Source organism: Ailuropoda melanoleuca, chromosome 12 (assembly GCF_002007445.2).
Source record: "Ailuropoda melanoleuca isolate Jingjing chromosome 12, ASM200744v2, whole genome shotgun sequence".
In the NCBI taxonomy this organism is placed as follows: Eukaryota; Metazoa; Chordata; class Mammalia; order Carnivora; family Ursidae; genus Ailuropoda; species Ailuropoda melanoleuca.
The window spans coordinates 69067917-69094629 of NC_048229.1; the positions used below are offsets into that span (position 1 = coordinate 69067917).

A 26713-nucleotide genomic window follows, 5' to 3' on the forward strand; every position below is an offset into this window, starting at 1 on the left:
AAGCTTGAGATTAAATCAAAACTCAGGGAAATGAAGGATTTGAAAGGGAAACTAAGTAAACGATTTCATTTACAATAGCATCAAAAAAAAAAAATACACAGGAATAAACTTAACCAAGGAGAAGAAAGACTTGTACACTGAAAACCACTAACTACTGTGGAAAGAAATTAAAGACACAAATAAATGGAAAGACATCCCATGTTCATGGATTGGAAGACAATATTGTCAATACTACCAAAACGATCTACAATTAAGTGCAATCCCTATCAAAGTCCCAATAATGTTTTTTCAAAAATCTATCTTCAAATTCATATAGAATCTCAAGGGATCCTGAATAGCCAAAACAATCCTGAACAAAGTTTGAGCTCTCACACACTTACTGATTTCAAAAATTATCACAAAGCCTTAAAACTGTGGTGCTGGCATAAAGACACATAGACCAATGGGAGAGAATAAAGAGCCCAGAAAGGAACATTATCATATATGATCAAATGATTTTCAACAAAGATGTCAAGACCATTCAATGGGGGAAAGGACAGTCTTTTCAACAAATGATATTAGAAAAACTGGATAAAAAAGCTGGCTGTCTCTCTCTGTCAAATAAATAAATAAAATCTTTAAAAAAATAAAAATAAAATAAAAAATAAAGAAATTCTGATACATGCCAAAACATGAACCTTAAAGACATTAATGCTAAGTGAAATAGGACAGACACAAAAGGACAAATATTGTATGATTCCACTTACATGAGGTACTAGAGTAGTAAAATTCAGAGACAGAAAGAATGGTGGTTGCCAGGGGCTGGAGGGAGGCAGAATGCAGAGTTGGTGCTTAAGAAGTAGGGATTTTCAGGGCCCCTGGGTGGCACAGCGGTTAAGCGTCTGCCTTTGGCTCAGGGCGTAATCCCGGCGTTATGGGATCAAGCCCCACATCAGGCTCTTCCACTATGAGCCTGCTTCTTCCTCTCCCACTCCCCCTGCTTGTGTTCCCTCTCTCGTTGGCTGTTTCTATCTCTGTCGAATAAATAAATAAAATCTTAAAAAAAAAAAAGAAGTAGGGATTTTCAGTTAGGGATGATTAAAGTTCTGAAGGTGGATGGTGGTGATTGATGGTTTAACAACAACGTGAATGTACTTAAGAACTGAACACTTAAAATAGTTAAAATGCTAAATTCTATTCGTATATACTTTACCACAATAAAATATGAAGTGCAATAAAAAAAAAAGTGGGAAAAAATGGATGGCATAGTTTTAGGTTGTTCTTGAACTTGTACGCTGCTGGTACAAGAGTAAGACAAACAGTAGGGGGAGTGCCTGGGTGGCTCAGTGGGTTAAGCGTCTGACTCCTGATTTCTGCTCAGGTCATGATCTCGGGGTCGTGGGATCCAGCCCTGCTGCAGGCTCCACGCTGAGCATGGAGCCTGCTTAATTCATATTCTCTCTCTCTCTCTCTCCCCCCGCCCCCCGCCGCCCTGCTCATGCACACCCTCTCTCTCTCTCTAAAAAAAGCAAACAAAAAACAGTAGGATAGATGCCAAGTTTGAAAATAAACTATACAAAACAAGATATTCCTTGTTTGCATTAGTGGGGGCGAAACTTAAAATAATTTTCTAATTACTCACAGCCAGTAAAAAGTTACTTTCTTTTTCCATCAGGGATTTATTGAGCATGTAAGAGGCACTGGGCTGGGGGTGCCTGGGTGGCAGAGCGGTTGGGCGTCTGCCTTCGGCTCAGGGCGTGATCCTGGCGTTGTGGGATCGAGCCCCACATCAGGCTCCTCTGCTGTGAGCCTGCCTCTTCCTCTCCCACTCCCCCTGCTTGTGTTCACTCTCTCGCTGGCTGTCTCTATCTCTGTCAAATAAATAATATCTTTAAAAAAAAAAAAAAAAAGAGGCGCTGGGCTGGGAATTGGGAATACAACACTGTTCTGCTTCAAGCAAGCATATATACTCAGTAGAGCCCAAAAAGTCAGGTCCTTCTACACAGACACAAAATCAGGTGAGACACTGATAAAGTTCAGGTATTATACAACATATTGAAAAACTTCTAGGTATCACTTCTTGGCCTTCTGGCTAAGCTCAAGTGTGAAAAACTTCCAGCCAGATCCAGAATGTTCACTCCTAGTAATCCTGACACTATGCTTTCCCAAAGCTACAATTCTTTACAGTAGCTACTTATGGTGCTTTTCGCAACTTTTCTGAATCTACTACAGAATGGCATTTAAGCCATTTCTGATCTACTTTCCTAGAGGTCATCCAGGCTTACTAAACATTATTTGTAGGGCGCAAAGCCCCAGGTGTTTGGCCTCACCCCAAAACTACCCTGCAATATTAATTGACACAGTGACAATTTAGAAAGCAACTACACAATTATTTTGGACAACAGAGTTAAACATCTCTACTTACTTTTGCTGAAATTTAACTTCAGAATAAAACAGTTCTGAGGAAGGAGAAAAGGAAGAAAAGCAGAATAATCTTTACTCTGTGGATCATGGCAACCTGAGATAGCAACTCTCTTGGGAACTGGTAAGATTTATGAAATTCTTAAGGGCCTTAAGTTCTTAAAAAAAAAAATTATAAATCATGTTTTCTGTCACCAAATGATTTGAATCTCCCCCCTTCCTTTCTCTCTTCATGAGCATTTATATTCATCTTCTTCCTTCTCAGCATCTCCAATCTTTCACCTTCTACTGGTTTCTTTTAAACTAAAATAGATTTCCTTAATCTTGAAAAAAAAAAAAAACTGGAATATCCTCCCTTCCACCTATTCTCACCTCTTGTCACCACTATCAAATTCCTGGAACAGATTCAAATTTGGGTTCTACAGAAACTGTTCTATCTCAGTTTTACCCAAAACCAGTCTTTTCTCAGTCATTAACCTTAACTATTATTCTATTTACCCTAGTGATAACTACCACCTCCTTTCAAATTTCCCTTTCCTTGGCTCCCCCAACTAAAAATTCCCTCCTTGGGGGCGCCTGGGTGGCACAGCGGTTAAGCGTCTGCCTTCAGCTCAGGGCGTGATCCCGGTGTTATGGGATCGAGCCCCACATCAGGCTCCTGCTATGAGTCTGCTTCTTCCTCTCCCACTCCCCCTGCTTGTGCTCCCTCTCTCGCTGGCTGTCTCTATCTCTGTCGAATAAATACATAAAATCTTAAAAAAAAAAAAAAATTCCCACCTTGGCTTCCACAATTAAACTCTTCTAAATCTTCTTTTAACTCTCAACCACTCCTCTGTTCCCTGTAATTCCCTCCACAAGCTTCTTTCCAACCCTCAATTGTGAGCATTGCCCAGGCTCAGTCTTTGCAATCATACTCTTCTACTTACACATTCTTCAAGAGGCCTCAACCACTTTTATACCTCCAACTATAGCCTTCTAAGCTGAACGACTAAAATTTAGACTCAGTTCAAGATTTAGTTCCAAATTTACATCCTTTTACTAGAAATTGCTTGAAATACCTGGCTATTATTTCAAATTCAACACAAACTAAGAATTATATATTTTTGGGGGTAGCCTAACAGTTAAACTTTGACTTCTTGTCACCTGGTTAAATTCCTCTGTTTCTTCAGTTCAATCATCATTTTCTCAGGAAAACATTTCCTGACTCTCTGACTAGCCAAATGTCCACATCTCTCTCTTTCATAACACTTATCATAGCTATATTTTTCCATTTATTTTGTTATTTGTGTGTGTGATTCTTTAATGACTACCGTCTCCACTAGATGGTGAACTCCTTAAGAGCAGAGATCATGTCTTTTCAGAGTAGGAGGTGAGGGGTATGATAGTCACCATATTCCCAGCATCTATCATTAAGTTTTGGACATGGAATAAATAATATTTACCCAAAAGGTGTCAAATGAATGAACAAAAGCACTCTAAATTTTTCCTAGGTAATGAGTCTCCCATCAATCCCATCCTCATCTCATACTAGTTCACCATAGTCCGGGTCTTTACTTCACAGTTTAATTACAAAAGCAGCTTACTCAATTGAGCTCCTTCAGATTTTCCTTACTTCAATCCACATTGCACACAAAAATAATTTCCTTAACTATTTTATCATGCCATTCTCCTACCCAATAATCTTCACTGACTTGCTATTTCTCTCAAAAACAGATCTAAACTTATGCAGACATTTCACTAAAGAGCTCAATCTGTCATGAACACGAATGTCAGCTACTCAGGGCACCCCTTCCCACTGGCCATGTATTGAAAAATACTGATTCTTCTCTTTGACTCTCCTTTATTCTTCCTTGCAAACCACCACCAGTAATATTACCTTGGAAATGTTAATTAATTACATCATAAATGCCTGACAATAATTAAGCAAGTCCTGTTGGCAACAGATTTACAAACCATCTCTTAGGATATATTTCTTAGAAGGTATGATTAGTAATATTTTTTATAACATTCCTATTGATTATAGTTTCAGAAAGTTCCATTTTATAAATCTGTCCTTAAATTCTAATGATCACAGACTCAAAAATTCTAAGTAAAATTATGGCAAATTAAATTCTGCTATCTAAAAGAACATATGAAGACTAGTTCAATATCAGAAAAATCTATTAATATACCATTAAGAAACTGCACATTTCCTTTTCAAAAAGTTTTTCTATACAAAATATACAAAACGTATACTTTAAAATAAGAAAAAAAGTCAACCATAATGTGTCACTATGCTATGATACTAAAATCTTTATGAAAATAGTATATAACACAATCAAGTGGCTTAGTTTCTCATTATTCAAATCCAGTAATTTAAACTGTGTTTTCTGGGCGCCTGTGTGGCTCAGTCGGTTAAGCAGCTGCCTTCGGCTCAGGTCCTGATCCTAGAATCTCAGGGTGGAGTCCCACACCGGGCTCCCTGCTCAGCAGGGAGTTTGCTTCTCCCTCTGTTCCTCAACCCACTCTCATGCTCTCTCTCACTCTCTCTCAAATAAATAAAATCCTTAAAAATAAAAATAAAAATAAATAAACTGTGGTTTCTAAGGCAAGTATGTTTTACCCAGATGGATTTTTCACATAATTAAAGATCTACATAGAAAGAAATACTACCAATTTTTTAAAAGATTCTTTTTAAAACACTTATACTACTAAGTGATTTAATCCCATGCCTGCATAATTTTATTCATGTTTCAATACAAAGAACTTCCTGAACTAAAAAGCTGCGTTATTAAAGTTAGAATCCCTCTAGATTAGAAAAACAAACAAGTGGACATTAGACAGGCAGGCACCACACCACTAGAAAATCACAATATGACCCCAAAATTTTGCAGGCAAGGGAAGACTATCAAATAGTCTTTGCTAAATTTAGTGCTTTTAGAGAACGAAATGGACCTCAGTTCATGATTAAACACTACTAAAAAACAAAACAAAACAAAACACAAACACCTTAACAGTCACACTCCTCGAATTTTATAAAATAAACCTGTCCTTACACCATATCTAAATTCAAAAAAGACAGTGGGAATTTTACCACAAATTTTTAGTTAAGAATTCCAATTCGGTTTTTCAAAAAGAACTAAACAAGGAATCCAACTATTCTGGGTTTAATCACCAGTGTTAAATTAAATTCAGAGACATTAGGTAATTTGCCCAAAATTGAAAAGAAGGAGAAAGGGTATAAGAATGGTATAGTAGGAGAAACAAAGAATGTGTTTTAAAAATGGTACTTAATATAATTGCCTTGGATAAAAGCTTAAAGCAAATACAGACAGAGGTCTAGGCCCTCAAGCTAAACCAAATGGTGAAGGCACATCACAGCAAGAGATCTCTATCACTAAGTTCTTATCATTAACAAAAAAAGCTGCTTATAAAGTCTAATCCAAAGTATTAAATCAAATCCAAGTTTACAGACAAATATCAAATTAACTAATCATACATTAATGGGAATACTTCCTTTTAATATTCTAAAAATAATTTTTAAATACTTGTTCATAAACTGTTCCAAACCTTGAATGAAAGAGCTGTAATTCTTCCATGTAATGCTAAATTGACGTAATCTGCCAACTCCCACAGAACATCCTGATCAGTAGTGGAGTTCTTTATACCCCATACGAAGCTTTCTAGTTCACCAAATGCTTTCAGATCACACATCACTTACCCTTTTTTAAAAAAACTTATTTTTTAAAAGATTTTATTTATTTGCACGTGAGAGAGAGCGAGAGAGAGAGCATAAGCAGGGGGACTGGCAGGCAGAGGGAGAGGGAGAAGCAGACTCCCTGCTGAGCAGGGAGCCGGATGCGGGACTCAATCCCAGGACCCTGAGATCATGACCTGAGCAGAAGGCAGACACTTAACTGACTGAGCCACCCAGGCATACCACACATCGCTTAACCTTTACGCCTTAAAACTGGTCATTTTTAAAAAGAAACTGAAGCTCACCAAATTGACCTACACAAAATAATTTAGAATCTACGATTTTCTGATTCAAAGTTTTAAAAAATATTATATATGATGTTCATACTTAGTTAAAATAAATACTTTCCTTTACTTCATCAATAAATAAAGCATCACTAGCAGAACAGGCATATCGGCCTGAACAATACCTTCTAAACTAGGTTGTAAGACATCCCAAATTGGATATCGAGTCCATTTCAATGAGTAACTTTAAGTGTTTGCTCAGCAATTATTCAGTTTGCTGGTGGAAAAATTTAAAACACAAATACAAATAAACACTAAATAATGGGCATCACCACTCTGATTATGTGCAAAGCAACCACATTTTGTTGTGAAAACTATACACACAACTATTTCTTGAATAATTTGTTTCTGTGCTGATAGCAAACATTCTCCATGGTTGAATCTGCTTTCATTTTCTCTGCTGAAAATGTGATGAATTCTTAAGTGTTGCAAGGAAAGAAATTAACCATTTTGGGGGAAATATTATATAAATGTTATATGAATACATTATATAAATGAATTTGTTTGCCTCAACAAGTAGCATCATTTCACAAATATTCTAGTTTGTAACCTAACCACATAAGAAAGAAAAAATAAACTAGGACCCTACATTTTAAATGTTCTTCTGGCAAAAAGGAGTCATTACCAATACCAACGGCATTTTAACATATATCCAATCATACTGAATTGACTCTTAGAAACCTCCAGCTAACAGCCAACTTCGGAATAGAAGAAATATAGGCACTGTACAGCAAGAATAAATCTATGTCTAGACTTTAGCATGTCAATGGAATTAATTTATCATCATAGAAGACTGATCTCTCAATCAACCAATGGAGAAACAAAATAATGGAATTTTTTAAAAAGTAAATTAAACATTTCGGAGCGCCTGGGTGGCGCAGTCGTTAAGCGTCTGCCTTTGGCTCACGGTGTGATCCCGGCGTTCTGGGATCGAGCCCCACATCAGGCTCCTCTGCTAGGAGCCTGCTTCTTCCTCTCCCACTTCCCCCTGCTTGTGTTCCCTCTCTCACTGGCTGTCTCCCTCTGTCAAATAAATAAATAAAATCTTAAAAAAAAAAAAAGTAAATTAAACATTTCAAAAGGTTAACAACATTCCATACAAACTATTATTATAACTAAATTATTAAACAATTATTTTGGGTGATGGAGGATACTGGCTCAGAGTAACAATTATTCTCCATTTTTGCTCCATTATCCTTGCTATGTTCTAATTAACTTAAAGAATAAATCCACCACTACCTCAATGCAATCTATAAATCACCATCATATGGCACTGTTAAACTCTCACGTATAATAGCAAAAGTTCCAACGTGTATCAATTTGGCTTACCATGCCTTGCCATTCAGGAGAAAGCTCAATTTCCCAAGTCTGGTATGCCTTAAAGCATCTGGAATTCCTTTTAGGTTACATAAACTGATACTTATAACAAGGGAGAGAACACATCCAGAAATAGGCAACTGTGAAAAAAATTCTTCAGAAACTAAAGAGAAAAGGGGGTGTCTGGGTGGCTGGGTCAGCTGAGTGGCCAGGTCTTGGTTTTGGCTTAGGTCGTGATCTCATGGGTCCTCGGATGAAGCCCTGCATTGGGCTTCACACTCAGCAGGGAGTCAGCTTGAAGATTCTCTCCCTCTGCCCTTTCCCCTCCTCTCTCCTTCCTTCCTTCCCTCTCTCTCTCTCAAATAAATTAATCTTATTAAAAAAAGAAAAGAAAGGAAACTGAGGAAAAAAGGAAAGTCTAAGAATATTGAATTACCACAGCAGAATGAAGCAGCCCCACTTCAGAAAAGATACTGGTTTTCCTAACCACTTTAAGGCACTTTGGGGGCAGGGGGAATGCAGTTGTTTTCTACTAAGATACAAGATTTTTTAACTTCTGGCAGTAGAAGGATGTTTTATTTTAGTAAACACAATAAAAGTTATTAATTAAAATTGACATGGAATACAATTTTTCATACAACTTACATGTTTAAAACTAACATCTTTATGTGATAAAAACAGTAAGATGTTAATGGTAGAATTTCAGTGATTGAGTACATAAGTGTTCAATGTATGATTTTTTTTCAATGTACTATTTTTAAAAACTTTTTCTGTCTGCTTGAAACTTTTCATAATAAAATGGGGGCCAAAGCTAAATGTATCTCTTAGAAACAGTGCTGCTTAAACAAGATAATGTACACAAGCACATAGGAGTTGCCCAAAAAATGTTCATCTATCTCCTTATCCCTTTTAAACAACATCAAAAGAATAGGTTACCTCAAAAGTCAACAACTTCAGGTTCCAGCAATATATATGTTCTTCAGTTAAGAACAGAACTTGAAAAGCCTTCATCAATAAACAGTTATCAACAAAGTCCTTTTAAAGGTGCAGGCAAACGCAGAAGAAAAGGGGAATCCCCTAGCTGCCAGGAAAAGGAAGTTGGAAGGATGGATTAAAAACTATGGCACTGGGGCACCTGCATGGCTCAGTTGGTTAAGCTGCCAGCTCTTGGTTTCGGCTCAGGTCATGATCTCGGGGTCATGGGATCGAGCCCCACATCGGGCTCCCACTCAGTGGAGAATCTGCTTGAGGATTCTCTTTCCCTCTCCCTTTGCCCCTCCCCCCACTCACACACTGGCTCGCTTTAAAATAAATAAATAAAATCTTTAAAACAAAACAAAACACAGAGCACCAAGAAAGGAGAGTGTTTCATTAACCTAGGGCTTGGGGCTTAATGACCAGGGACAGGAAGATACTGACCCTCAGCAAGTATTATAAAATTAGAACTGAGATCAATATGCACTGCTGAGACTGCTTCCATACTTTAAATCAGAGACTGTAACACAGAAAACTGATCACAAGAAAGTACCTCCCTTTCTACACATTTAGAGTAGGAAAAAAAAGAAAAGAAAAACCTTGATTATTTATCAACAACATTCACTTTCCTAGAGAAAATGGAAGGAACGTTAACTTCTTAATGTGACAAATCAAAGGCTGGCACATGAACCTGACCTGACTTGCCCAGACAACTGTGATGGAGCTTGCTAGCTGTCTGCCAGAACTGTGTGCCCCCCTTTTCACAGTGCCAAACTGTTACTGGGAGTGCTTACCCAGTCCCCCATGCAGCTAGGTGCTGCACGTGGAAAGTTCTCATCAGTGGAATGGGAATGACATAGTCATCACCTCAGGGCTAGGGCTTTCAAGAGAAGGTGGTTGAAAGGGTGAATGTTATGGTATGTGAATTATATGGAAGGAATAAAGACGGGGGAAAAAAAAAAAAAAAAAAAAAAAAAAAAAAAAAAAAAAAAAAAAAAAAAAAAAAAAAAAAAAAAAAAAAAAAAAAAAAAAAAAAAACAACANGTGTTCCCTCTCTTGCTGGCTGTCTCTCTCTCTGTCAAATAAATAAATAAAATCTTTAAAAAAAAATTAAAATTAAAAATTAAAAATTAAAAAATTAAAAAAAAAAAACAAACAGGAGCAGGCAGGCAGGTGTTCTGAAGCCCTAAGAAGTAAAAGCTCAAGATGGGAGGAACCAGGGTCTCTGGATCACCAGACAGCTGATAGTTCCCGCAACTTCTCTTGCATTAAGCCACTGATATTTTGGGGTTTACTATGGGGAGTTAGTTTTGCCCTAAATAATACATTAACTGAAAGGAAATCTTTTATCTTCTAAGTTAGTAAAAGCCTTGGCTCAACCCAGTTACAGAGAAGCTGACCCCTTGACACATAATGAAATTATACCTGTGGCACTCTTGTGCTAAGGTAGTTTTGTCAACAAGGGGCAATAAAAATCTTTTGTTATCTTAATTTTTTAAAAATGTCAAATAGATAACATATAACTGGCTCAAAAAATTTTTTAATAAAAAATATAAAGAATATAGTGGAAAGTTTCCCAGGCATTTTTATCCTCCATTATTAGCCTAGTTTCTCTGTATCCTTCCAGAGCATTCTTTTTTTTTTTTTTAAGATTTTATTTATTTATTTGAGAGAGAGGGAGACAGCCAGCGAGAGAGGGAACACAAGCAGGGGGAGTGGGAGAGGAAGAGGAAGAAGCAGGCTCCCAGAGGAGCAGGGAGCCTGATGTGGGGCTCGATCTCAGGACTCTGGGATCATGCCCCGAGCTGAAGGCAGATGCTTAACGACTGAGCCACCCAGGCTCCCCCTTCCAGAGCATTCTAATGCAAATGCAAGCAAATAATTTAATAATAGATCTTGGAGATTTTTCCATACCTCATGTAAACACCTTCTTTTCCACAATAATACAATAACTCATTATATGGATACACATAATAAATTTAATCACTCCCTTATTGAAGGGTTGTTGGGTTATTTCCAATTATTTGCTATTACCAAAAAAAGCCTCAGTAAAATACTTCCTACACATTGATCATACTGTGATATATAAAGTTTCAGAAGTAGGGCTGTTGGGTCAAAAGATACATACATATATTTACAATTTTAATAAATAATTCATGATCTCCTTTTCTAACAAATTCTCCCCACTCAATCCCATTTGATATGTCAGAAGTTAAAATTCAAGTGATGGTGATTTCTACTACTGCTTATGAAGGATTAATTATTACAAGAACTGCCTCCATAGTAATTAACTACTGGACAAAATATATGAAATAATTTTCACTAACTGGACAACAGGCAGCATGGCTTATGATCCCTAAGAGAAGGGAAATGAGGTGAACCTATGATTACCCTAACTTACTTTCTGGGGTTTCTAGGCTGCAGCACAGAACAGGGGAGCCCAAACAGAATCTAGTATTCTCACTGAGAAGAGGAGAGAAATCAAAGTTCAATGGATTCAAGGTGGCTGGAACTTGCAAAATAGAGTACTGGAAAAAAGAGCTACACAAAGAACCCAGGATATCTGCAGAGGGAATCCCCGAGTGTTGTCTTATCCTTTGCATGTGTGGTGGCAAAAAAAACACAAAAGCAAATAGACCAAATAATTCTTGATGCTTACACAAGGCAGGGAGTAGTTCATTCCCACCAGCCTGAAAGGAGACACCTCATATAAGTCAGGACATTGGGTACAATCCCAGAAGAGCCACATCTTAGTAGCAGAATTAAATTAGACACAGACTACAGGCTGCTCTGGACTTAACCTAACAAAACTTAAAAGCAAGCCTCAAAAGGCTCAAACTGATCTGCATATAACCTCTGTGCCGGGCAAAATCCAACATTCTTTAAAGGATTCAACAAAATTCAACACTCAAAGATATAAAATGCATGGTGGCCAATATCCAATTAAAAACTGCCACACATGTAGGGGAGCCTGGGTGGCTCAGTTGTTTGAGCACCAGACTCGGTTTTGGCTGGGGTTATGATCTCAGGGGTTGTGAGCAGGAGGCCCACTCAGTGGGGATTCTGCTTCTCTCCCTCTCTCTGCTCATGCAAGCACATGCTTTCTTTCTCTAAGATAAATAAATCTTAAAAAAAAAATAATAATAACCACACATGCAAAGAAACGAGAATGTGACCATAAGAAGAAGAATTAATCAGTAGAAAAAGACCAAGAAATGACAACTGATGGAATTAGCAGATGAGGACCCTAAAACAGCCATTATAAATAGACTCAACACTGTAAAGGAAGGGGAGGGGAAAAGACTATAAAGAAAGTGGCACCTGGCTGGCTCAGTTGATAGAGCATATGACTCTTGATCTCAGGGTTGGGAGTTCAAGCCCCACGTTGAGTGCAGAAATTACTTAAAAATAAAGTGTTAAAAAAAAAAAACAACACACGGTACATGAACATAATAGAGAAATGGAATATATATACTTATATATATATAAAAGCTATATATATATTTATATCATATATATAAAAGATCCAAATCAAACTTCTATAGATGAAAAATAAAATATCGAAAATAAAAAATACACTAGATGGCTTTAATAGCAGACTGAAAACCAAAGAAGAAAGGATCAATGAACCTAAAGACACAGCAACAGTAATTATCCAAAATGAAACAGAGTGGGGAAAGAAAACAAAGGTCAGAGGGGAGGACAGTGTGAAGAACATCTCCTCAAGACTTGAGACAATAGCAAGCAATTTAACCTATGTAAAATTAAAGCCCAGGAGAGGAGGCACAGAAAAACTATTTGAAGAAACAATGGCACATAGTATATGTTCAAATATCGTTGAGAGTTAAATAAAAATAGGAAAGGTTATAAAAAACAAAATAAAAATGTGGATGTAAATGTAAAAGTTATCAGAAAAGCAATGTGATAACACAGAAAGAGGCTTTACATTTAAAAAGATTTGGGTTGGAGTCTAAGCTCTTTTTTTTTTAAATACTTATTTGGGCAAACCACAATCCATCTGATTCCTTTTTTTAATCTGTAAAATAAGGCTGATATCTACTCTACCTACTGTATACTTTATCAAGAGCTACAAATGACATAAAAAAGGGTTCCATAAATCACATATTGGATAGCAACTTACTTGACTCAGATTAATTAGACTGTTAGGCCAACACTCATTTTTTAAAAAGCAAGTATATTTGGGTAAGGTCCTTTTTGATATTTGCACCTGGTTTCACACTTCCACTACTGCAAGAGTTAAGTTTTTTGCAACACATTATTTTATATGAAACAAAACTCTCAAGTCACCTTTTTTATGCCAAATAATCTTGCTTATTAATTAGCCCATACAGTAAACGCTCAGTAAATACTTGACAAATGATGAGTACACATGTAAAATAACCTAGACTGATTGTCTTCTTTTGGTCCTGGGGGCGGATAAACCAAGTAAAAAGCTCAGGGGAAAAATATCTCAGGGAGACTCCCAAGGTGAAGCTCTCCACTAAAATGACAAATTCATCCTATCTCCTCACTCTTAACTGTCGATTCCAAGATGATACAAAAAAGTAAACAATGGAATTGCTGCAAATGGCAGATATTATTTACTCAAAATCTTAACTAGTAGGTTGAACCATATGAAACTGCTGCTTTTCTAAGTCAAATATTACCAAATATTGGTAATTCTTCATTCAATCTAATAAAAACAATGTGGCCAGAAAACAATGCCTAAAGAAGAGCTGGAGTGGGAGAGGGACACTGGGTTATACAAAGGGAAAGATAGTGAACAATATGCTGGTGCAGAAAATTCCCAAATCACTGAATATAAAATCTTTACCAACAAATATTATTTACACAAAAACTCTGTGAACTCACAAGCTGTAAGGTGATGCTCTCTGGAAGCCTGTACCACTACACCTCCTATGGGGAGAGTGGGGGACACGGGACAGCAGGATGCTGCATGAGCTAGCAAGAGGCAGAGCTGGAGGAGGAGGCAGAGATCATGGCACTAAAGAATGTAAATCTGTCTCCATAAGAAGGGAAAGAATCACACCAATCTCTTCTGATTTCTGTTCTCACTGTTTTAATTTCTCCTATTTTAGATACACTTTCAAGGTGGAAATCAATATACAATAGTATAATTTCTTGAAACTTCTTATAATAATAAAACAACAACAACCAGACACACCAAAAACTTTTATCAATACACATGGCAAACAGGGAGGTCCTAATAGATCAAATCAGTTTTAATAATATGAGACTGTGGAATTTTAACTGTTTCAGAACTATTCAAAACTAACTCTGCTACCTAATTACCTCAGAAAGAAGGCTTGCATACTGTAAACATTTTGCACTATCCTTAATGTATGATTAATTCATGTATTTATATTTTAATATAGATTGTTCATAGCCCAGAGAATGTTCCAAACTTAAGAATATCAAAGTCCTGACATATTACTTTCCCTCTGAAAAGTTGCCAATCTTCAGGAAAATTTCAGTGATTTTTATATTTATCTGGTTTTATAAAATAGGGCAAAAAGAATCAATGCCTTCTTTTTCTCAGCTAATAAAAAGCTGTGTTCTTAGTCATTTCATTCTACAGAGGGAGGATCTGCGTTAAGTAATGCTGTCTTCAGAATACAAGAACTAATTCTTTTCCTCTTCTATTTAAGAACGGGACTTTCCTTTGTCAGATAGACTGTATATTCCAAATTTAGGCATTATTTAGGCCAAGAGAATTAAAGAACATTTGGCAGAACTGAATTCCTTTACCCAGAGAATTCACTCCTTTGCACTCCATAATCTCAAAGTGCACACATTTTAAATACTCAGTAAAGACTATAAATGTTCTCAGGGCACCTGGTTGGCTCAGTCAGAAGAGCATCCAACTACTGATCTCAGGTCTTGAGTTCAAGCCCCACATTGGGTGTAAATATTACTTAAAAAAAAAAAAAAGACTATAAATGTTCTTGACCTTACTCTTCAAATAAGTTCAACTAAAGTTTTCATTAAGGAGTCTAGGAAGTTATTATATAAAAGGTGTGGCACATTACATTCACTTCACATTTCTCTTAACACAGTGAACACAAAACCTTATCTTGAATGATTTCATCTGCAACAACAGAGAGAAAGGGAAGGTAAAGACAATTTATGGGCAAATGCAATTTGATGCATGGTCTACATATTTTAAAAAATTTTATCCTCACCATAACCCTGTGGGAGTGGGTTTCATATCTCAGTTTTATAGATAAGAAAATTGAAGGCTGAAGAGATTAATTTGTCCAAGATCACAGTAAGTGGTAAGTGAGCTGGGATTTGAATCCAGGACTGTAATTCTGATTTTTATTTCTTGTATTAAATAGATATGCTCAGTAGATGCTACTAATTAACAGAAGGCAGATTTGTTCATGATTAAAACCCTCCATTACATCCCCTTCTCCCTCCTTGAAGTTTCTGTCCACTTCAATTGTTTATCACATTACAAAACTGATTTGGACAGTGCAGGAACTTTGGGGATTCTGTTGACTTGCAGGCTCTTTCTAGTTTAAACTTAAGTTACAAAAGAAACCTTCCTGGATACCTTCTGTATTTTTCTTTAATCATTATTTTTTTTCTTTCCTTCTTTCTTGCTGTTACTTTGCATTTGAATTGATTTATAGCTTGTATGCACATTCTCCTAGTTAATTTTTCTCCCACATCATTTCAATTCACTGTTTATCTTACTTATCATCCTAAATATATATCACATTTGTTATTTTTAAGGAACACAAAAACAATTTAAGAGTTTGTTCTATTTTATAAATGTATAGATCCAGGAATTCAAGATAGTACCCGTTTCCTACGGAGTTATACATGTTATTCAAGTCTTCATTAGAACGTACTATAAATACTATGCAATCAATCTAACATAATTTTCTAATTTCAGTAAAATTATTAAAGCTGAATGAAAATAGATGCCTGGTTCTCTTAATTCATTGTTTTTAGATTCCAGTCCACACTTCTTGTTCCTCCAAACTCTATTTTAATGCAGATACAAGAGTTAGCACTGGCACAGTTCTGAGGGCCATCACTTGAGATTCCTTCGTAAGTTTCCAATTTCTATAAGTCAACCAAATAAAGCTGAACCACTTACTGACTTCCGGTTTTATGAGTATTGCTCTTTTCAAGTTGAAGGGGCACCCCTTTCAACTCATAAATTAGGCGTGGGGATGATGCCAGATCAGGAGGCATTTTAAGGTAGCTAAATTAAGAATTTCATGATATGGGAGCGCCTGGCTGGCTCAGTCAGTAGAGCATGCAACTCCTGATCTCAGGGTGGTATTCAAGACCCACGGTGGGTGCAGAGATTACTGAAAAATAAAATCTTAAAAAAAAAAAAAAAAAAAGAATTTCATGATATGAACAATCAACTTAAGAAGAATGAAAAGTACTGACAAGCTCTTTTTTGATCCTCCCAACCACTTCCTCTAGCATATGCCCTAGCACTTCATTTATCCTTCTTTTATCCTTTTATCCTTACTATTTTATAACTTATATTAATAATTTTTAGTAAAGATATCTTTTTCTTCTTCCAGATCGGTGCTGTCCATTAGAAATCAAATGTAAACCATATCTATTATTTATGTTTTCTAGTAGTCATATAAAAAAATAAAAAGTAAAATTGACTTTAATAATGTATTTAACCCAATATACCCAAAATAATGCCATTTAAACGTGTAATCAATATAAAAAATTAATGAGATATCTTACACTTGTTTTTTTTGTACTAAGTCTTTAAAATGAAGTGTGTCTTTTATACTCACAGCACATCCCAATTCAGACTATTCATGCTTCAAATGCTCAACAGCTACACAGAGCTGGTGACTACCACACTGGACTACTACAGGGATAGAAGAGGAATGAGCTATTTTGTAGTTGGACGGACTTGCTTTCAAATCTTAATTCTACCACTTACTGGCCCTGAGGCAGTCTCCTCACTAAATAATAATAATAATAGTAATAATAATAATATATCTCTAATAGGATTAAATGAGATATAGTGCCTAGAAAACATCTGGTCCCTTAGCACAGGGCACACAGAAAGCCTTCAATAAATGCTAACTATTATCATGTATTTATATCATCTAACGCTAAGCACAGTGTCTTACACATAGTAGGTATTCAATAAATGTTTGCTTAAGGAAGAAAAATTAATTTGCATGACATCCTATAAGCCATTTTAACTGCTTAGTTTTCAAATATTTAAGTATCTTAACATAAACAGGTGAAGATTTTTTTTTTTTTTTTGGATTGTTGCTGACTAAATTGGTTTTGAACACATTAGGAGAAACGTACAGAAGAGAAATGTACCATTTCATCTTTTGGACTGTTCAAGTATTTTTATTTTCTTCCAAAGAACAATGAATTATTAAGCAACTATACACTATTAAGCACTCTATTAACAGACTTCTTAGAAAAATATTTCTCATCAATGACAGTGGAATTTTACACGTAACTCTCAATCAGTATTTTTATCTGAGGCTGGAATAAAAACACATCCCATTTCTAGACTTTACTTGGAGAACAAGCTAGTGGTACATCTAAGACCCTTTATAATCTGGACTCTGAAAAAATTCTCAAACTCTATTTTAGTCGGTACAACACCCTAAATTTTTTAAAGTATCTCCCCTTTTCACCTGTGCTTTTTTCATTCTCTTGCACGTAACTGTATTCTTACAGATCACAGAATCACAAAGTATCAAAGCTAGAAGGGTCTTAAGTGATAATCCAGTCTTGGTATTTTCCAAAGCAGGTACCATACAAGGTAAGAAAGATAATTTCAGATGGTGTTAGTACTGTATACTTTAATGGCCATATATTTTGTTTAATGTATATTAGAAAAATATAAGTAGCACATGAAACTCAAGAATTCATGTACATCTTTACTTATGACATGGTTAAACAGTCACAGCTTAAGGGAGAAAAAAACTTTTAAGCTAAGAGTAGCAAAGCCGGATTCTACTCAAGTCTAAATCCTAATTTTGTGCTCTTTTCATTGCCCTAAACAATTTACTGTCTGGATGGCACCAAGGGATTAACACCCTCTTATATAACTGTTTCTTGATCGCAATCTCATTTATCAAACCAACTATAAGCAGCGGTAGTGTCTTAAAGCACTAGTGTTCTTTCATAATAAAAGATCAATAATGCCTTGATTTTGTGGTTAGATTGCTTCCAACCACTGAGAGTTAGCACTGGAGGAAATTCTACATTGGCTCAAACAAAACAATCTAGCATATCCTAAAGCCAAACAATGTTTGGATTAATTGCCATTTGCATTAGTCCTATCACTATTTCCTTCCATGAATGAATGAGGAATCAGGAGATAGTATACTTATAAATCCTAAAAACTATAACATATACATAAAGAATATAGGAAACTTGTACAAGTTAAATAACAGGGATCTTACTGGGTGCCTGGGCAGTGCAGTTGGTTAAGCATCCAACTCTTGGTTTCGGCTCAGGTCATGATCTCAGGGTTGTGAGACCAAGCCCCATGTCGGGCTCTGCACTCAGAGCAAAGTCTGCTTAAGACTCTCCCCCTGTGTTCCTCCCTCCTGCTTGTGCTCATGCTTTCTCTAATAAATCAATCTTTGGAAACTGTACTATTACCAAACCTCTCATTTAATACACGAGGAAACCAGAACTCAAAGCGGTAAAAAGACTTGCCCAGTCATATGGTTAGCTAATGGCAGTGCCAGCTCTAGTCCTAGCTCACTCTTTGCGCTGTTCCACGGATTCAGTAAAAACAGTAGGGAAATACATCTAAATTCTTCCATTATACTAGTACAAATCCTGCTTCAGGTAAGATGGGATTTGAAAATCTTTTCATTAAGCAGAAATTCTGCTCATGATGGGCTCAAATTAGAAATTAAATTAACTTCGTCTAATAATGCTGGTCTGTCTCCCTGAGAAATCTACAATATTCGAGTGCATGGGAGCTGTTGCTACCCAATTGTTCTCGGTAGTAAAGAAATAGAGGATTCTAATTCCAGGCAACTCTTCTCATTTTGTGTCCATTTCTGAACACCTGGCATTCTCAACAGTCACATACCAATTTCCCTAGCTGCAACCATCCATGGTGGATTGCAAAGTGTACGACTTTGAAGTCAAAGAGAACATGCTGAATACCAGGTCTACCACTTTGGACATAACATCAGACAAATTACTTCATCTCTCTGAGCCTGTTTCTCAACTAAGATAATAAGACGTTCACCCTCACAGGACTATCAAGAATATTAAATGAGATAATATAGATAGTGCAAAACATGATCTTGTACTGTTAAATGAAAGGTTAAGAACAGAGTAGAAGCACCTGGCTGCCTCAGTTGAAAAAGTGTGAGACTCTTGATCTCGGGGTTGTAAGTTCGAGCCCCATGTTGCGTGCAGAGATTACTGAAAAATAAAAATCTTCAAAAATAAAAAAAAAATTTAAAGAATAGAGTAATAAAAATGCTCACATGGAGTTTGAAAGTGGGTTTACAGTCTGTAATGTTTAAATGTTAATTCTTGTTCAATATGTAAAAATAGTACATCTTAAATATCTGCATTTGTTTTATTTTTTGAAGTCCTTATCAAAGAAACACAATGAGGTAGTTAGAAAATGAAATGGAAAAAAAGAAAGAAAGAAAGAAAGAAAGTGAAACGATATGTGTCTGGGACTTGCTTTAAAATATGCCAGTCTCCCAACTCCTGTGCCAAATGAACAAAAAACGTAGAGACAGTTGAAGCTGGGTGATGTATCCATGGAGAATCACCATACTATTCACTTCTGTGCATGCTTGAAATGTTCCATATTAGAAAGTTTTTTGTTTTAAAACCTAACAAAAACAGGGGCGCCAGGGTGGCTCAGTCAGTTAAGCATCTGCCTTCTGCTCAGGTCATGATCCCAGGATTCTGGGATCGAGCCCTACCCGCATCGGGGGCTTTTCCCTCTCTTCCCCACTCTTGCTCTCTCTCGCTATCTCTTTCTCCCAAATAAATAAAATCTTAAAAAAAAATAAAAATGTTAAAAAAATAAAAAATAGGGGTGCCTGAGTGGCTCAGTTGTTAAGCGTCTGCCTTCGGCTCAGGGCGTGATCCTGGAGTTCTGGGATCGAGCCCCATGTCAGGCTCTTCTGCTGGGAGCCTGCTTCTTTCTCTCGCACTCCCCCTGCTTGTGTTCCCTCTCACGGTGGCTGTCTCTCTCTGTTAAATAAATAAATAAAATCTTTAAAAATAATAATAATAAAAATTAAAAAAATAAAAAATAAAACCTAACAAAAACAAACATTAAAAAAAAAACCCTAAGAAAAACTATGCACTTCAGTAATAAACTTTTCCCAAGAAACCAATGTCTCCATCTGAAACTTCTTTAAAAAAAAAAAAAAAAAAGATTTTATATGTTATTTGACAGAGAGAGAGGCAGCGAGAGAGGGAACACAAGCAGGGGGAGTGGGAGAGGAAGAAGCAGGCTCCCAGCGGTGGAGCCTGATATGGGGCTCGATTCCAGGACTCTGGGATCACGCCCTGAGCCAAAGGCAGACACTTAAGGACTGAGCCACTCAGGCACCCCTCCATCTGAAACTTCTAAACACAATATAATACCGGTCATTTCAGCCAAAAATATATAAAGTATTTTAAAATTACTCTCAACATAAAGCACGTTTTATCTCTTTATTAAATATTAACTACAAAGCAGTACCTCTCTTTCTTTGGTATTATTATTCCTCTACCTGGTAGAATAGCCCAGGGTACATTTTTCCTTTTCCCTTTTATATATTCTTGTTCTATTTTTTATGACTAGCACTACTACTAGTTCTATATGTACACAAATGTATACATAACACATATAACATACACACACACACACACACACACACACACACCCAGGACTACTATCCCGTCATTACTACTATTACATGTACTATTTAATAGTGGACCCACTGGGTATACTTGACCTTTTAAAAAGCATGACTCATCTGAAAGGGTTCAAAAAAAAAAAAATCCCTCACATAACACATAACCTTCAAAATAGCAGCCAAAGTGACTGAGGAAAAGCTGTGACCCATAGTCTATATGCAAGTTTACTGCAGTTTACAGTTAGATATTTAATTTGTTAGCATATGATACATTAGACAAACTGAAAGTATCAGTAGAAATTATTTAAAAATATCTTCAAATCAAGTTTGTAAGTGAATTACCACATAACTTTGAACACTACAATAGAGAAAATCTTAATATATTTGAGCTTAAGACTTAACACTATATACCCCCATGTTGTTTCAAAATAAAAATGTTTACTACCATTTAAATACTCACATGCTTTGCCTTTCCATAATTCTAATAGCAAGTACACAGAGAACAGTCTTCTCCAAATCTGTATCCAAAAGGATAAAGAAGGAAACAAAAAAAACAAAGAAAACCCAAAAGGATAAAGCAGCACATTATATCAACTTCCTATCAAATAGTACTACCTACCAAAAAGCAAATACAAAACATGTTCCATAATTTCACTTCAAGAGTGCCTAGGCAGTTTCTTTAATTCAGGTATGCTCTTTCAAACACATAAATCAAATTTAACTAATTCTCAAACTAAGTGGATTAAAATGTTCTTTTGCTGTCTTTAAAGAAAAGTAGTTTAAAAATAGCTCCATCTCCAGAAGCTTGGCAGGCTCAGTCCCTACAGCATGCAACTCTTGATCTCAGGGTTGTGAGTTTGAGCCCCACGTTGGGTATGGAGCCTACTTAAAAATTAAAAAAAGAAAGAAAAGAGAAAAGAGAAGAGAAGAGAAGAGAAGAGAAGAGAAGAAAAGATAGTTGCACCTCCCGAAAAATATACACAGTTGTTCATGGTATTCTTCTTGCAACTTTTATGTATATAAAATTAGAGGAAAATTAACTAAAATGTAAATTTGGAAAGCCCTGCTCCCCAGAATAGCCCCTTCCAATTTACATGACACTTTTTCTTCCTCTGGAGCATAAAACTGACTTCATTAGTTTATTCATCCTCAATGTGTTGGCAATATTTACTGAGTCTCAGCACTGAATCAGGTACTCTGGAAAGTTACAAAGGAAATACAGGACCCAGTAACTACCCTCAAAGAGTTTATACATCATCTCCATTAAGGAGGAAAAACTTAGTTACTGAAACAGTATCTTTGCTGAGATTCTTACAGTCAAATGTGGAGCAGGGACTCCATTTTCAAGCCAGGTTCTTTGCACTAAGTAATGCAAGACAGTACGCAGAAAATTAAACAGACTCCAAAAGTGGTCAAATCTGTTATTTATGGATTACATATGCTGCTACACACTTCTGCACGACAAAGAAAGCCTGCTCCTGAGTGTGGAGGTTTTCAAATGCCCCTAATGCACACAAAGAAAGAGACATGTACTCCAAGCATGGGCCACTTTCTGCCACTTTCCCTAATAACATCCTATTTCTGCCACAAACCACTAACAAAGTGGTCACCAATATTAGGGTCTTACTCTGAGGGAACAACATCGATTATACATCCTCAAAGACCAAACAGAAAATTCCAAAAAGCCTGACAGTTAAGAATCCCAGCTGTATCGACTAGAAAAGTAGCTGAAGAATAAAGAATAACAATGGATTTTCCTTCTAAAAGTCTTCAAGTTGTATATGAGAAGTCATCTGCGGCCCCACCATTTCTGTTAGCTCAGGTAATTTCCTTTCTCTCTGTGTTCTGATTATGTATGTCTTTTCCTCTTGTGAATTACTCTGTACAGAATACTAGAGCAGGTATCACAGTGGGATGGGGGGGTGGGGGGCGTACTGCCAAGACTAGCAATTTTCTACAAACCAGTGATCTTCCCATGATCATGAACACCTTAGACAATTCTGATGATACAATTTCCCAAACAAAACTGTATCAAGCAGCAGTTTCATTCTATTTGTCAACCTTTAGGTCTAATTCTATACAGCTAAACCTTAAAAACAAACAAACAAAAAAAACACAACAACACAAAACCCACAACCCTAGCAGATTTGCTCCCAAACTTTGAGAATTGTCAAATATGTCTGCCATATTAAATCTAGAGAAGAGATGTCAGTTAACTGACTCACATTAAAGAATATCAAATCTAGATTTCATTAAAAGAGACTACTAAAATCATATTCAGACGTCAGAAAGGCAAGATCCCACAACCCAGTCACAAACACTGACTGTATAGGTATTACAGCTTCGACTGCTGTCCCAACTTTCCAAGCTTTGGGACGCTAATTTACTTGGAGTAATAGCTTAAACTTGAGATTCACTACAAATTGATCAAAAGAAATTAAGAAAAAAAAAAAGACATACATTAGTTTCAACATCCTATTGATAAGAGGAATTTGAGAATCACAAAAGAATAGGGGAAAGACAGTGAATTCGGTATTGACTACAATACACATCAGAACAGAACCTGAGTTACCTAAACAAACCTTATCTACTGCCAATAAGCAGACCATTTCTTAACAGCTTAAGTACGCCAACCATTTTTTCATGTTTAAAAGGGCTGCTACGAACTGTCCAAGTCGAAACAAATAGCCAAATTCTTAGCAGGTCTTCCGCGAGGAACCACTGTGCTTAAGAGCATCACACAAAAGACCGGAGCAAACATAAACACGCTCTGGGCCTTCGCAGACAGCGGCCAGGAGCCAGGGTCTGAGTCCCAGACCCCCGCACCAGGGAGGGAATGAGGGTTGGGGGGTGGGGTCCTCTTCTCGGAATGCGCCGAGGAGCTAGTTACGGACGGGGAGGGAAGGAGGGAGTAGAGCACAGAGGAGGGGAGAGAGAAGCAGCGGACCGGCGTCAGCGGCTTCCAAGGCCGGCAACACCCTCGGGCCCGCACCAGGCCTGGCCCTCCCGGCCCGTCCCGCCTCCTCACCTCCCTCACGTCCTGCAGGCACTCCAGCACCGCCAGGTTGTTGCTCCAGGTGTGCTTGGGACACACACGGGTCACGTCCTCCCTGCAGGACTCTTCCTCCGCCAGCTTCCAGCCCCCGCCGGCCCCGCCGGGCCCCGCTCCTCCCCGCCGGGCCGGAGGCCCACCCGCCGGGAAAGGCGGCTGCGGAGGCTGAGGCGGTTGCTGCGGCTGCTGTTGCTGGAGCTGAGATGACTGAGGCAGCTGGAGCAGCGGCTGACCCGCCGGCCCGCCGCCTCCAGCCTGCCCTACAAAGGACGGAAAGTTGGCCCCCGGGCCCTGGCCCTGGCTGTGGCCACCCTGGCCCGGGAGTTTCTGGGCCCCGGCCGCCGCGAGCAGCAGCAGCTGCAGCGCCGCCGACAAGCGGAACATCCTCCGTACACGTCCACACGCCGCCATCTTGGGTCCGCGGCGAGCTCGACGCACCCGCCGGCGCCGCGTATTTAAATGAGGGGGCGGGGACGCGGGCGGGGCCCGGCGGGGCCCGGCGGAGCCCCTCCCCGTCCGGCGTCGACCCGCGAGCGGGGAGCGGAGCCCTGGAAGAGGCTGCGCCTGAAATGGCCCACGCCCTGGGCCCCGGAGGCTCTTTGCCGGGGGAATTGCTGGAGCTCCTTAAAAAGCCTGGGCTGGGCGGCTTTACTTCATTCCCTTGGTTGTCGTCACAGAAAAATAAAAGGGAATTGGGATAGCCACAACCAAGATGGCCGGTGGAGTATGTCGCCTGTTTAGTGACTGGGGGGAAAAAACAAAAAAACTTCGTGTGTAGAGGTGAACTTTACACGGTCAGGTGTATTCCGAAATCTAAGAGCCTCTTCTTGCATCTCTCCCTGCTGCTTTCCACCTGCCTCAAAATCTTTCTTACCGGGGAAGAAGGCAGCCTTGAATAATGGTTAGGAGCACAGGTTCCGGGAAAAGGAAAGACCCGGTTATGGTTATAAGCTTTGCTCCCCTGAAGACTGGGCAAATCGTTTAACATTCTGAGCCTTATTCTTCTTGTTCCATGAAGAGGAGGAGGAGCTCTAATGTGAAATGTAATTGTGAAGATTAGAAAAAATAATAAGGGGGGCGCCTGGGTGGCACAGCGGTTAAGCGTCTGCCTTCGGCTCAGGGCGTGATCCCAGCGTTATGGGATCGAGCCCCCACATCAGGCTCCTCCGCTATGAGCCTGCTTCTTCTTCTCCCACTCCCCCTGCTTGTGTTCCCTCTCTCGCTGGCTGTCTCTATCTCTGTCAAATAAATAAATAAAATCTTTAAAAAAAAAAAAGAAAGAAAAAAAGAAAAAATAATAAGGAAATTCCCTGGCCCACAATCTAGAACTCAAAAAGTTGTAGCCAATATTATTAATAAACTGGGAAGCCTTTTGTGCCAGAGTCCCGATTGTAGACCAGAACCTAACCTCGTGTTTAAAGGAGGAGAAGAAAATAACAAACCAGGTCTTTGAGGTCTCAGGTTAAGTCTGTGCCTGGGGGAGCTGTTTTTGCTGACCTGCAGGCAGCATCCTCAGCACATTAGGCAGGGACTGGTGGTTTCACTTCACACCCGTGTCCCCTCCCTCTCCTTAGGAGAGATGGTACCTTCTCAAATATCTTCACATCCATTGTCGTTTGGCTTTGTATCAGGCCTGGGTTGGACTCTAATTCAACTGAGGAATGGCACAGAGACCGTAACAAGTTCTGCACAGCAGGGTTAAATGACCTGCCCAGCATGAACTCTGCCAGCCTGGGACTACGGTCCTTGGGGCTTCCCAGTGCCCTGGTGCACTTTTATCCCACTCTACCAATACAGCATATTGAGGAATGAGGATAGCCAGGGGCATATGATCCCAACTGGTAATCCATGTTCAAAACTGCAAGTTCTGGGGCACCTGGGTGGCACAGCGGTTAAGCGTCTGCCTTCGGTTCAGGGCGTGATCCCGGCATTATGGGATCGAGCCCCACATCAGGCTCCTCTGCTATGAGCCTGCTTCTTCCTCTCCCACTCCCCCTGCTTGTGTTTCCTCTCTCGCTGGCTGTCTCTATCTCTGTCAGATAAATAAATAAAATCTTAAAAAAAAAAAAAAACTGCAAGTTCTTCTGACCCACAAATGGGCAGTGAAGATCAGACCAGACTTAACTAGAGTCTAAAAAGTCAGGAAAAAAGTGTGTGTGGCCTGGGTGGCTCAGTAGGTTAGGTGTCGGATTCATTGATTCATCTCAGGTCATGATCTCATGGGTTGTGAGATCAAGCCCCACCTCAGGTTCGTGCTCAGCTAGGAGTCAGCTTGAAGATTCTCTCCTTCTGCCTCTCCCCCTACTTGCACGCTCTCACAGGGTCTCTCTCTAAAATCAATCTTTTTTTAAAAAGATTTTATTTAATTATGTATGTATGTATGTATTTAAGACAGAGAGTGTGAGAGAGAGACCACAAGTGGGGGAGAGGGGCAGAGAGGGAGGGAGAAGCAGACCCTTCGATCATCAGGCAGTGGGAGGCAGGGCTGGATCCCAGGACCCTGAGATCATGACCTGAGCCGAAGGCAGAGGCTTAACTGACTGAGCCACCCTGGCAACCCTAAAATAAATAAATCTTTTAAAAAGTCAGGTGGGGCCTCAGAGACTCCATAAGGAACCCCTGAGACCGAGAATATTCTGGGAGTACAAACCCCCCACTATGGCTGACAGCAGGTCTCTGTCTCTGGGAATGACAGTATGTTGGCATCTCTGCCAACACTCCTCCTGCTACTGCCGTGAAATGGTCCTGAGGGTGCTGTCAAACTTTAGCATTGACTAAGGCAGCCCAGGATAGACCAGATAAACGTGCGTGTTGGTTAACGGATACGCAGCATAGGGAAGTTGTCAGTCGGCAGGCTGGAGACATCACCAGAAGTTCTTGAAAAGTCACTAAGGGCCATTAATTTTCTTTTTTTTTTTTTTTTTTTTTTTTTTTAAAGATTTTATTTATTTATTTGACAGAGAGACAGCCAGTGAGAGAGGGAACACAAGCAGGGGAGTGGGAGAGGAAGAAGCAGGCTCATAGCAGAGGAGCCTGATGTGGGGCTCGATCCCAGAACGCCGGGATCACGCCC

General features: G+C 38.6%; 1 protein-coding gene across 2 annotated transcripts in view; it reads right to left on the minus strand.

Moving 5' to 3' along the window:
• Positions 1-24081, minus strand: part of GLG1 (golgi glycoprotein 1) — a 153319-nt gene extending 129238 nt beyond the window's left edge. Inside the window, exon 1 of one of the 2 annotated variants that reach the window (XM_034638920.1) lies at positions 23617-24081. In XM_034638920.1, the coding sequence (XP_034494811.1) occupies positions 23617-24051 (435 nt within the window). In that variant the 5' untranslated portion in view covers positions 24052-24081. The remainder of the gene's footprint in view (positions 1-23616) is intronic. The other variant, XM_011234689.3, reaches the window with a different exon arrangement.
• Positions 24082-26713: the final 2632 nt, after the last annotated feature.